The sequence below is a fragment of the Ambystoma mexicanum genome, chromosome 4q (assembly GCF_040938575.1).
Source record: "Ambystoma mexicanum isolate Mex_15411 chromosome 4q, UKY_AmexF1_1, whole genome shotgun sequence".
Lineage (NCBI taxonomy): Eukaryota > Metazoa > Chordata > Amphibia > Caudata > Ambystomatidae > Ambystoma > Ambystoma mexicanum.
Genome location: NC_090928.1, coordinates 56,535,980 through 56,549,845, shown reverse-complemented (window position 1 = coordinate 56,549,845; position 13,866 = coordinate 56,535,980). Strand labels below are relative to the sequence as shown.

The 13,866-nt window shown below is 44.4% G+C and overlaps 1 protein-coding gene across 1 annotated transcript in view; it reads right to left on the bottom strand.

Moving 5' to 3' along the window:
• Nucleotides 1–8,473, bottom strand: part of ARHGAP18 (Rho GTPase activating protein 18) — a 928,328-nt gene extending 919,855 nt beyond the window's left edge. Inside the window, exon 1 of the mRNA XM_069607469.1 lies at nt 8,273–8,473. Coding sequence (XP_069463570.1) covers nt 8,273–8,385 — 113 coding nt within the window. The 5' untranslated portion in view covers nt 8,386–8,473. The remainder of the gene's footprint in view (nt 1–8,272) is intronic.
• Between the last annotated feature and the right edge of the window lie 5,393 nt (nt 8,474–13,866).

The following is a 13,866-nucleotide window of genomic DNA, read 5'->3' as shown; positions in this document are numbered from 1 at the left end:
AGCTAGAGCAAACAGCATCTTTTCAATAAACAATGATGGTAAATGTGTCTTCATCCATTTTAAATTAAGTGAAATCCTGTCAACTAATCAGCAACCATAAAACTAAGATCTTCAATGTGACTCGCACATAGCGAAATGACAGAATTTATTTGTACAGGGAATAGGTCGCCACAAATAAAAACATGTTCACTAGCCACAAACCACAATTGTTCGCTTTGTCAATATTCTACTGAAGTGAATTATGAGTGAGTCTTTATTAGCTCACACTGCAAATTAAATCACTCCGAGACCAACAATGTTTTCTGTTAAGGCCCAGTGATTTTAAAGGATTTGCGAGCTCCACATTTGCCTACCTCTACTTGGTAAAAAATAAGTTCGGCTGTCAAGAATAATGCGTTTTATAAAGATGTCTTGAGATATTGAAGACAGGCATTAATGTTTGGATTCCTAGACTTAAATATTCTGCTTCATAGAGGACTTAAAAAATGGTTTGAACCAGTCAAATGTGCTGGGCCCAAATGTTTTTTTGGGTGCAACACAGTTCCCAAACAGCTGATACAAAGGGCCAGTCAGATGACCCACTAGCAGCCAATAAAATGGACAACAAAAAGATTGTTGTCAGCATAATTGTAGATTTCTAGAAACCACGAAGTCAAAACTAGACATGGTTCACATTTAGATTACAACCTGCCACCGGGGCTTTGGAGCACATCATTCTATAATTTATCATCAGGGTTGGCCATGGTTGGCCCATGGCTGTTGGAACTTCGGCTTCCATCAGACTTTTGGCAAGAATGCATAGGTTACTCTGAAACTGCCATGCTGGCAAACAGGTATCAGACAGCCACAGCAGAGTTACAGGTTTACACTATACGTTTCTGTATGGATGGCGCATTTTCAAAAGTTAGAGCTCCGAGAGGCAGAATTACCACCATAAATAAATGATCAGGTTAATCTGCCCTCACAGATTGGTGTTCTTTCACGGCGGAGCACACGATTAATCTTTATTAAAGAATGTAACCCCTTAATTCGTGCTGTAGTCTCCAATGCCAACCATCCCAACTCTGCATGAAAATGCTTAACTGGTGTACATTTTGGCAAACACTTCTTCTAAAACTAGGCTCTAATTTCGTAAAGGAAAATGCTGGTATTAACTGTCGATCATCAAGTTAAATTGCTTTGGTACACAGTATATTGGGGAGGGCAGAGATTGTTCTTTTTTTGGTATATTTCCAGGTTATTAGCAATTGAGTATGTATTGTGTCATTGATCTTTGAAGGCCAATCTTACAATGACAACACGGTCCACTAAATCCAGCCCCCACAACATGGTATTTGCTAACTTGAGAGAAAGTTCACAAAGCTCCTTCAGGGTTACACCGAGATTCGCCATACAGTTGGGAAATAAAAGGGGTGAGAAAATCCCCACCCAGTTTTAAACCCCACTCAGTTTTTATACGATGGATATATCATCCCTGTGGATCTAATCTTATTCCCACAAGGGTGTTCAAAGGGAGATAAATGCATTTAACAGATGGTATTCAGCCCACTCCCTTTCCCCCACACTGAGATGCTAATAAGCTCCAGAGTAAGTTTCAATTTAACTGGCCGAAAGCTGCCATATATTACAGACATTTTAAATTCATTGAGGTCCAACCAAGAATCATTGCATCATTTATTAGGAGACCATGGATAACGCAGTAAGAGGTCCCATTTCTATTCTAAACAGTCTTGAACACGAAGAGGATGTTTTACTTCTCGACCCAGTTAATATTTGTATGTGCCAATGAGGCAATGATTTTGCCTTGTGAAGTTGGAAGGGCTGGTAACTGGTAATGTTGTAGGTCTACTGTGTAGCCCTTTTAGAATATTAGTACAAGAAAGCCCTCAGGCCACCAACCTCAAGGGAATTACCAGTTAAAAAAAAAAAAACACCAAATAAGGTAAATATCAATTATGCCCATTATGTTATGTTTTAGAAGAGGTGCCAGCTCATCAGGACTGGGATGGTTGTGTACACCATATCAGAAATTCAATTCAGGTGAACTTCAAACCGGTCTCAAGTTCTAACTTACTTGATACCTTTAAGAGTATGCTCCACCCACTTTCCACTATTGGGACCACTGAAAGAATCAGGATATACATCAAATTTTGGCTGCTTAGTCAAGACTTGTAAGACATTTGATAAAAGCAAAGGGGCCACAGTACCAATGGGTGCTCATTCACTGGGAAACAAATGAATCTTAATTTAATGTATGGATGCAAACGAATAGCTAGTTAGAAATTATTTCTGATCACAACAGACTAAAATGTACAACAATCAAAAACGTGAGGCCTTGAGGTGCTGCGGTGAGACCACCCACCTACTCCGATTAGAAGCAGAGTATATTGTATATATTTACTTTATTGTGATACAATCCTAAATTAGGATTTTACACAAGTGTATTGTAAATGGGTGCTTTATACTCAGTCCGTCTACAGAATGTGATATTTGGCATGCAAGAGGGAGAGAAGAGCTATTGCACTTAGTTTTTCAAGAATATGTGCCTTATTCTTAAAGAAGTACTAGCTTGCCTGAGTGTCAATACTGCACTCAACCCACACATTTCATGCTGGAGTGCGTCATAGCAGGAAAACATCTGTATCAACTGAACACAACAGCGATTCAGAATTTACGAGACACACAGTCACTTTTCCTCCGACAGCTATCGAGGCCAGAAGCCAGTGCAACAAAGGCACTGGCATGGGAGGCGTTGTAAAGCCCAAACAGGAACTCCAAAAAAGAGGGCAAGCAACCGTTGCTTAACTACCAGGTCTGCTGCACAGAGGTCATTCCAATTAGCTTAAGGCAAAAAAAAAAATGTTTTTAAAAAAAAATCACAAACTGCAGAATTAAACCGCATCTTGTACTGCGGTCCCACAATCAAACAACTTGTCAACTAAAACGAAAGAGATGGTTCTGCATTTTTTGAAAATCTGCTTTGATGGGCCAGCTTTTGGATGGATGCACACAAAACTAAAATATTTCATTGCGAGTTTACAAAAAAAAAAAAAATTCTGCGACTCAAACGTGAACATTTTTAAAGAACGTATTTGGAAATACAATGGACAAATACAATACTAGAATACGTCAAAATATTCCAAAATGCGTCAAAATATTCTGAAAGTTATTTTTCAAATTTCTCTTGCAGTGGGTCCATGAGTGATTTAGTGACAGCAATTGTAGCATATATCAATGAGATATTTCCTACCAACAGGCGTAGCAAAAATACAGTTGTATGTAAAGGAATATTGAAAACACTCCTTATCTGTAGTGTTATACAATCTGACCAGGAGTTTCTAAATTTCAAGGATTTTTTTCTATTGCACAAACGAGACCCGGGCAGTGCAGGGGTGTATTGGGGGGTTAAGAACTGTAGCAAGGCGAGTGCGCACAGCAACTATTGAATGTCAGCGAACCGAGGAACACTACCTTCGGGAACTGTTGTGCATGCATGTTATGGTGGTGGTCCAAGAGGCGGAAATAATGAATAATTTAATCGCCAGAGGGCCCATCGCGTAATATATGGGCCTAGAAGCACACGGCCATACTTTTATTAAGATGAGATCATTACTCTATGACAAGACCTAAGGCGAGCATTATGCTTAACTCGTTTATAGCCACTTCCCAGCAGCCACATTTTCAAAAACTTATTTTTTACACCCACTCGCAGGTGCTTGATTTTCAACCTCTGGAGCCCTCTGTAGTGTAGAGGCCCGGAAAAGTCGCTTGAATAGAGGATGCCAGAAGCCCTACTATGCAAGCCAAACTCTGCAACGAAATAAACTTCTTCGCCATTGCTATCCTCAACTCCTCCTTTATACTTCTCATTTTCTGATGGGGCAGCTCTAATGTGGCCTTCCTGGTGTCTACTACAAATCACAGGAACTCCATCCTCTGTCTCGGATCAAGCTCAGATTTTTCCCGATTATTCAAAAATCCTAGAGAAGACAGCAGGTTGCTGGCCCAGCTTACCTGCTCCTCAGAATCCCTTTGCTCTGGGCCAGTATCAAGATATCGTCCAAGTAAACAATTATTCTGATACCTCTGCTCCCGATAGCTTCTGCAACCGGCTTCATTACCTTTGTGAAAGCCCAGGGTGCCGAGGCTAGTCCAAAGGGGAGACATACGAAGCACCAGCTTAGCTTCTGAGATAATCCCTGAATCCTTGCTCTATGGGGATGGTGACGGAGGCATACTTCAGATCTAGTCTCGCTAACCAGTCTCCTCTGCGAAGTAAATCTCTCAGAAGATGGATCCCCTCCATCTTGAAATGCCTGCAAACCAGCCACCCGTTCAGCTCCTTCAAGTTTATCACCGGCCTTGACTTCCCTTTCCTGTGAACTAGGAACATGTTGCTGTAAAAGCTGACACACTTGTCTGAACATTACTCTATTGCTCCTTTCTCTACTAGCGCACACAGCTCTCTTGAGTAACAACTCCTCCTCCTCGGACATACTCCTCCTGTGTGGGAACCTGTCCTGATACGGAACACTCAAACTCCAGTCCTAGCCCCACTACGGCTTGCAAAACCCAAGCATTGCCTGATATTGCGTGCCACTTGTCTATACACAACGATGTGCGTCCCCCAACTTTGGGGTAACCCTCCATTTGTGAGCTTACCTCTGGCAGGACTGTTGCCTGAAGTTTCCTCTGCCTCTTCTCCCACGAAAACTTCTCCCTCTGGTGGGGAAGAAGGCGTCGTGATGTCTGCTCTCACAGTACTGTGACCTGGGACCTTGGGGCCGTCTTGTAAAGGAACGACCGGCTACGCGACCCCTTTTGCGGCCGGTCCCGGCAAAAACTCACCCCGGAAAGATCTTGCAGATGGAGGATTGCGCTTTCTCTAGCGCCGTGTATGTCCCTACGAAGCAGGACATTTCCTTAACAAACGCCTAACTTGCTGTCAATCTTGAGCAACAAGCTCCTTCGCCTCTCCGCTGAGAGGGCACAGCTGGCGTTTCCTAGGAAACAGACCGCCCTCTGCGCCCAGCTGGCGAGCGTACGTAGGTCCATCGGTACTCCTGTGTCCCTGGCCCTCTCGGCCAGGTCCATAATCTTGGCGAGGTGACCAGCCACATCCAATACTTTGTCCTGGCAGGAATTCCAGGCTCGATCGACACCTCGTCTCACATCCTTCGTCACTTTAGTCACAAAGGTGACAATCTTAGCATCCAGCTCAGGTGTTTCCATGACTTCAATCGGAAGCTCAGGCCTCGGGCACTCCGCCTTCATACAGAAGCGTATCTCTCTCTCCAGGGGATTGCGAATCCTCGCTGCCATATACTGGGCCACCCTGGGGGAATTTAACCAGTCAGAGGACCTCGGATGTCTTATGCTAGCCGGGTCAAACAAGTCATCCACCTCTTCTTTCGTGTCTTGGCACACTCTGCCCTCGCTGTCCACCTTGTCCTCCTCTCCGAGACCTTCTTTGGCCCCTTCCTCCTCTTCTTGCCAGGATCCTCGTCCTTCTTCGGCCTCCCCTGTGTTTAACACCCCTGGGGCAGGAGGTCCGAGGTTTGGCACCACCGTCTTCCCCAGAAAAGCTGCTTTTAGCTTGTCAAATTGGTCGGCAACCTCCCAGGACTTTGACTGCACCCCTGACATCTGACCTGGGGGGGTAGAAGAGTGGGGGCTCTTCCGGGTCTTGTACGCCCCTTACATGCAGCCACCCGCTTCTCCGGCGGGCCTCGAGATGTGTCCTCTCCAGGGCTGAGCGCTCTAGCTTTCCGCTTAGAGACCGTGGTCGAGAGGAGGGACTCCAGTACCTGTAGGCGCTCCTGGATGGGCTTAACCCCCTGAGAAACCGCTACTGCCAGCAAATCTCGGAGGACCCTCTCAAAACTTAGAGACAAGACCTTGTCCGCCTCCCACCACTCCTCACTGTAATCTGGAGTAGAGCTGGCTTCCTCCATAATTATGGGGACCTGCTCTCTTATTTCACTCCCAATATATCTTTCTTTTTTTCTTCTCTTTGGTCCCTTTATCACAGTATAACTTCTATTATATGCTATATTTTTAGTTCTTTCACTGTGCCACATGCCAATGCCTTGCAGAGGGCAGTCAGGGCGAGAGCTCGCTGCACACACTTGTCAATTTCTTAAAATGTGGAAGCTCTGTAGACAGCAGGGACTTTACAACCCCTGCGGCGCCAAAATTGCTCCGTAAAAGGCGATCCGCGCATGCGCAATGACGCGCCAGTCACCTGACTGCTACGCAAGACACAGGTGCTTATCTCTAAGGCTGCGCAAGCGGTCCTCGGGCTCCCTAGCTTCAAAAACTACTTCAGAAAACTATGCGGGGAGTGCCAGTCACCTGTGGCGAGCAAGATAACTCGTGGCTCCAGTTCTCCCCAGCTTCCACCGAACTCCCTGAATCTCGGAGCAACGCAGATTAACCAGGCTGAAAGGTAAACAACTTAGCTCTCGTTGGGGGCTCCAATGAACTACACTACCCAGCTCACACTCAAATACTTCATCATACCATCACGTAACATTAGGAACACTAAGAAAACATGACTTATCTCAGGAAGCAGCAAAGAAAGAGGAAGGAGTTTGGGACAGGAAGTGAGGCATGGACTGGGACAGCCTTGGATTGGTGCTGTAGTGGAGGTCAGGACTACAAGGACATGAAAGGATTGTGGGGACTTGTAGTTCGGAGCGGATCTGATCATAAGTGGACTGTTTTCTTTCTATTTTTGGTGTTGTGTTTGTAAAAACATAAAGTGTTATATTTTGAAGTTTAGAGTTTTAAAAATGTGGCTGCTGGAAAGTGGCGATAAAAGAGTTAAGCATAATGCTCGCCTTTGTGTCTTTAATAGAATCAAGACTACCCACGCTAATCGCCTTGGTAATCTTCATTATTAATGAAAAGCAAAGCTGCCCATTTGCCCAACATAGAAACTAACGCTGAAACATAAGACCGCGCAACATCTTCAAGCTTATTACCACCTTTCTACACAAGATACACAGGTATACACTAGACGTTATGGTCTGCAAAACTCTGGTAGTAATAGTCCTGCATGGTATGTAGAAAGACAACTATGCAGAACACTATCAAGAGGAATGAAACTCTCTGCCCCCGGAATGAGGGTGAACTTCATGCACATCTCGTTTTCATGGGAAACACCGCCTTGCAAGCTGGGACTTGTAGGCCGCTGATCAGAAGGGAAGAGAATACATTTAAAAAACAAACACAGAAAATGCAGCATACTGAGCATTCTAGACTATCAAATGCAGGTCTCCTGACATGGGACTATTTAACAGTTAACGACCTTCAGACAGTCTACACTGGAGACGGTTCCAGACAGGCATTGCTGGGGGGCTATAGGCCAGGGTCTTTTGGGTGTAGGCAGGATAGAAGCTCAGGGGCTACAACCAAAAGGCTATAGCTAGCCCCGAATCCCACCAGTCCCGACATTAGCTTAGCCCCTGATATTTTCCAGACTAGCAACACCCCTGGTTCCGGACAGTGATAACGTACCGAGAACCAATACGAAAGCAGTACAGATTATGTGGTCTACTTCCTTCAAGTAATTACTGTTTCGCACCGTGACAAGTTCGCTGTATGTTACCATCTCTGTTAGAACTATACGCTAGTCTCACAGAGCAACGTTTCTGCCAAGGCCTCCAGCAGCGGATATCGAGGACCGTCCAGTTTGCAGTATTCGGAAAGGTCCCCGTCTCAAAGGCGACATCAGGATTGCGCCTTCCGCTACAGCCCACTCCAAAAAAATAACGAGTGCGGCTACCTTGCGATGTAGCACGCCACAGTAAAGCAGGTACTCAGTTCATTCCACAAAGCCTTAAATATGTTGCGCTTTCAACAACAAAAGTGACAACGGAACAAAATTGCCATGCCTCAACACACAATTAACAAACAACGCAAACGTGCGTCAGTTGATTAGATCTTTTGTTTGTTCCTCTATTGTGCATATTGTAACTACAATTAAACAAACAACACACAAACCAAAAAAACTGCGAATTGGATCGCTATAGAGGGTTTTCACAAACACCTGCTGCAATATTCATGTCAGCGCACTGTGCGCTGCCCTCACGGTCAATAATGTAAATTGCATTAGACTTTGGCCATGTGACCCGCTACACAATAACAACGCAGCCCCACCCGCGAGGCTCTAACGAGCGCGCCAGCTGTAACAGGTGGAAGCAGCTCCCCGAGGGCTGCTTCCCCGGAGAGCAGGGTCACGAGCACCAGAAGGCGCTCCACCCCTTACCTTCCTGGCGAAGCCTGCGCATCCTTCCTGACATTATTTCCCGCGGTGGCCTGCTTGTTGCTGGCGTGGTAGGCGGTGAGGACAACCTCTGAGGAGCTCGACAGCCAACTCATGGTGCAAGAGGCATAATTTTGTGACTAGGAAAGAGCGAGGAGCGCAAGTTCCTGCCTCGCCTGGCAACTTCGCTCATTAGCATCTACCAACCCCGCCCCTTCTAAGATCAGACTTTGAAAGCGACCACAGAAGGCGTGGCCACGCGCCTCCTTAGAAACTATTGTAGGACTCATGGTTCATGTGCGTTCACGATTTTCAGCTTGAAATGTTGATATTCAACCGTTCTTTTTCTTTTTAAATATCTGTCGCTTACAATTTGAACCGCCAATGTGAAACAACAAATGTAGGTATGTACCAATGCAAACTCTGTCTGGTGTTTTCAAATGTTTACTGGTATGTCAGATGTGTTGGGGCCTTTCAACCTTTTCAGTTGAGATGGGCCTCCGGCTCTGGGACCTCACCTGAATGCTGCCTGTTGGACCACGTCCCTGTAAGAGCCCTGGCTCGATCTTGCAAAAGGGCAGGGGCCGTAATTACCATTCGGATAAGGTAGGTGTTTCCTTGACTTTTAATTGCTACGCTGACCCCCTGTCATGCACCCCTCTCTCAGCGAGGGAGATGATCCCTGCATCGCCAATAGGGGGATGCAATGAAAAGCTAGGCTGTTTTTGGTGGTAAAGCCTGAAGTTCTCGCTTGCACGCGACAGCTTTCGGCTTTACAAAAAAGCCTCCCTCTTGATTGTGTTGCCGACCCCACCACCAGACACCTCTTTCATTAGAGATGCAGAGAGGTAGGACTGCAGGGCCCTGTCTCAAGCACAATTTTCACAGCCTTCCCAGGCTCTGCCTGCTCCCATTTAAAGCCCTGGTTTGGGGGGAATAAATGAGTCGCACCTAAATAGATAGTTTGGGGGGTGTAGGAAATGTATTGCTACTAACTAACCATACTAAAAACTCCCCATTCTGCAATTTACACCTTCAAATTATGTACTAAACGCAACCATACCTCTAGCGCACCACAAACCGTGCACACGTTTCACAACACCAACATAAAACCAAACCATACACAATCATACCTGAACACCACATGAAGGCTACCAACCAAAAATGCTCAGTGACTGGTTTTGAAAGCACCCCGGGCAACCTTTCCTGGACTGCGGTTTGGGAGGCAGGCCATAGGGGAAGGGACACCCGTAGTGGGAGGCACCTTCTCAGCCCCAGGCGGAAGGGCGACGTCATGTGCAGGCGTCACTGTCCAGCGCCGGAAGTAGAGAGGCTAAGATTATATGCTTTCTTCACAGACTACTTGATTTTCTTCTTCCCACTCATCTTTTAAAACACTATATGGACGCTCAGGTCTACATTCATATTCATGCTGTTCAAAACTTCCACATCACAAACACCTTAATTTAAGAGATACCATTTTCTCAGAAAAACCTAGATCTTTAAAATAGGAAGTGTTTTCCTGTGAACTCATAAAAATAGATTTCTGAGATATATTAAAACCTGGAGGTAAGGTTCTATCTTTATCCTTAGGTGTGATTTTTTTAAATTTTAGTTGGAGGAAAAAGTACCAATATTTGATCCCCTTTTACTATATCTGATAGTCTCCTTAAAAGGATGAGTTTTGCTCTTCTACACCCCAAGTGTCACTTGTTTGCTCTCGATAAAGAGGTTCTAATTCAGGGCAACCAGACTCTTCCTCAAAATAGTATAACAATGTAGTCTGAGAATTTTCCCTTTTTGTCTTAAAAAGGGGTTCAAGGTTAAGGCAGCAACTCTGTTTCTACATACCATATAACATGGTGTTCTGTTGATCTTCCCTTTTGATCTTACTAGAAAAAGCATTAAAGTTTAAAGGTAGAAAACATTTCTAGGGTCATTCACAGCATTTTCATGTAGATGATTCTCCTGATGCCATGATTCCCATGCAACATCATACATCAACCTGCCCAATCCATCTCATCGATGTATTTCAAGGGTAGCTGTTGAAAATTGGGAACCATAAGTCTCAATTCCTTTCCACTAAATATAAGTGGATAGATCTTAAATCTGGGTCCTTGTTCAGGTATAATATAGGCAGATATATAAATGGGAAATTCTACCTCTAGTAGTAATAACACTTCATCTGTCTTTTCCTGGAATCACATAATTCTGAGGGAAATATACATGATGCACAGCCCCTTCAACATATTGGGGGTCATTACGACCTGGGCGGTAAGGGATATCGGGCACCGGTAAGGAGACCGGTGCCGGTAATCCTTTACCGCCCTATTCCAAGGTTCCTTTGCGGAGACCATAAGGAACGTGTGGTCTGACCACACGTCCCTTACGGGTCCCGCTAAGGGACCAGGGCGCTAATAATGGGCTTGCAAGTCGCGAACCCGTTATTAGCGACCTCCCCATTCCCATTGAGCCCTATGGTGCTCAGATGGGATTGGGGAATGGCTTGTTCAATGGGGATTTACCTGTCCCGCTAGGGTCGGACGACACCAGTTCCGGACCCGTTATTGGTGGCAGTCATGGTGCAAATATCACCATGACTACCACCAATCTCGGAATGCGGCCCATTATCTTTTAGGAAGAATAGCATGGCCTGAGACTTTAAAGAATTATATAAGAGGCCGCTGATTACAAGAAACCTCTCTTAATCCCCAAGTTCCTTTGATGGAAAAGAAATCAAAGCTCCTTTCCTCCCTTGTAAGGGAAGTATGAGAACCAAATTTTGAATGAGAACCACAAGTGGCACAAGCAGGAGAAATAGGCTCAGACCAACCTTTCTCTGACTCAGCTTCAGTTTTATCAGAATCTGCCAAATACATTGTGGATACCCAGTTTGTATCAGCAACTTCCGATCCCACCCCTAACACCATATATGAGGGGTCAGTAATGCGAGGCGGACAACTGTTTCAAGATCTTTCAAAATATGCGATTTTATTTTAAAAGAAAATATATCAAAATGCCTAACTTCCCTATTCTGTTGAGGAATTCCCTGCCTATTCTGAAAGCTGAGGAAACACACTCTAACACAGGATAACTGGCCCTCACAGTAAACAATAAACACATAAATAAAAGGTATGGCAATTCAACAGAACATAAACAATATGAACATTTCCTAAATAACCTTCTAAAGTCCTGGGAGCTTTCCCTTCCCCAAGATTTGTAGTCACTTCAACAAAATGTTCAACCTTGAAAAGGAAATGTCTGACCTCTGTCATTAAAGATGTAAGATTAAAGCAAAAGTTTATTAACAGAAAGTTCCAATAGTAGCAATCTCCTGCTTGTAACCAAATGTTCCACTAGCAACAAATCTCCTTTTGGGGGACGGTTTGCACTTTTCACTTTAAGCAAATAGCCCCAATGGTAATCCTGGCCACAGTGCTTTGTCAATCCCACAGGAAGATTTATCAGTTCAAAAAGAAAATACAATATCTCATGTTATTGATACACCGTTCCTTTAAATATAGTTTCAACAGTCAAAGTGGTATCTTTATCAGAATAACTTCTTACTACTGCTGATTCTACTTCAACAACTGTATTTCTTCTTAGTTTTACCATGACAACAGTCACTTTGTCCCACAGATTTTATATTGGTTTTGACAACAGCAATGTATCACCTACTGACAACCAAATGTATCTTGGCAATTACTTTGGACTACTGCCACAACTTCAATCACTTTTAGACAGAGATTGATAATACTTCAACCTCTTCAAGTAGGCTAGGCACTCTTCCTTCATAACTGTTTTCTTCAAAGGGGCAGCTTGTCTTGCCTAACTGTCAACAGTGGTAACCTGTGTTTGCCTTGAAGACCCCCTTCTTTTTGGCTGTCATAGTCTTCGGCATTACAGGTTGAGTCTACTTCAACTAAAATGTTCACAAGCAGCCACTTCCCTAGTTTTACCTGCACCTTTCTACCAGCTTTCAGCCCAACAATTACCCAGAAGCCTCGGTGCCACTCTTAGCCTCAGGTAATAGTTGTATTCCTGTTGGTTTATGTCAATAAACTGTTAGTAACTTCACAGTATTGCTGAATTAGTATAAAAGACTGCAAGAGAACAAGCATTGCTCAAAGCAAAGAGGTACTCCATATTCGCTGTGAAGCTGAACCTTTCTCAGAGTTTAGACCATTTTGAATGAAAGGTATACAACTTATATGCAAAGTATAAGATTCAGTCTTCGAGGAGAAACCACAAATAGGCACTCCACAGAAGCAAAGGATAGAGTTCAGGCCTCCATGGGTAATCACAATAAGGCACACATGACCATTCATTAATGTAGTTTTCCCACAGTAAAGATTGGACATTTAATATTGTCAGCGTTAAGTGTTCTGCAATGGTCTTCACAGTGCTCCTTTCTCTTAATTGAGGATACGCGACCAGTCTCTGAACAATTATAGTCTTCGGTTGTCAGAACAATGGGTTTAACAGTGTTAGCTTCCTAGAAAAGCAAGAAGCCTTTTACTTTATATGTGCATGTTACAATTCCATTGTTGACAGTATGTTTTATTGGTTTTACATCAAATGTGACAAGGACCAAGCACACATTTTGAATGCATTACTATAGTAACATGGTATGTCAAACAAAGGATGCATAAGAGAGACAAAACATTTTTTTTCCTTTAACTTTCCCCTCCTACTTCCCCACCCCTCCCCCAACTCATCTCAATGAAGATTGATATTGCATGAAGTTTTGACTCGAAGGGTCCACTTTTAACATTTACCTATCCCACGTATCCACCACACTCCAATAAAACCTAGTCTCAGACCAGTCACATTCTCATGGCCCCCAGTTCAGAAAAGAGTGGGTCATATGCGTACAGACATGGCAAAAACTCAATGCGGCCAATTCTGAACTCCGAACTGTTACTTGCTAAAGTGCGTCTAGAAAGGATTCTCGGTAGGTTGCATAATGCTCTATGAAGGGGAACCATATCAGGTCAATGTGCTTTTTTGAATCCTGGAGAGCAGCGGTGAGATTCGCCATCTCATATATGGCGTGTGCTTGAGTAATACAGCAGTCCACTTCTACTCGCTCAAAGTCCTACGCGAGTGGCAAAGGAGATGGTTACTGTTACCAGCAAGGCTTTCGCAATGCTTTACAACAGCGTGCTTCACTCACCGACTTCTGAAGCATTTGCTCTGCGGTTTGCACTGCTTCCCCAACTTCAACTACAAAATCTACTGCTTCTGGCTTGCTTGGGACACACACCCTTCTGAACAGGTGTCTCAGGTCTGGCCACATGTCTTGGAAGTTTCCTCTGCTTCCAAGACCCTCGACTTGACAAGTGCTTTTTGCCTCGGTATTCGACATGCCAGCAGCTCGGCAACCACAGCAATCAGGCTCACATTGTGAAAACCGTTTCTCCTGCATGACCTCTGCTGTGCAGCCTCTGCACTTTAGAGTTTGGGAAGACAGGACTCTCCAAGAACACGCAGGTGAAATCTGCTGTCTCCTAATTCCAGCGTCCCTCTTGTTCGCCCATTTCTGCTTGGTTTGCCAGCCTTGTGTCTTCCTTCTGCTTCTAATGCCACAGCCTGCA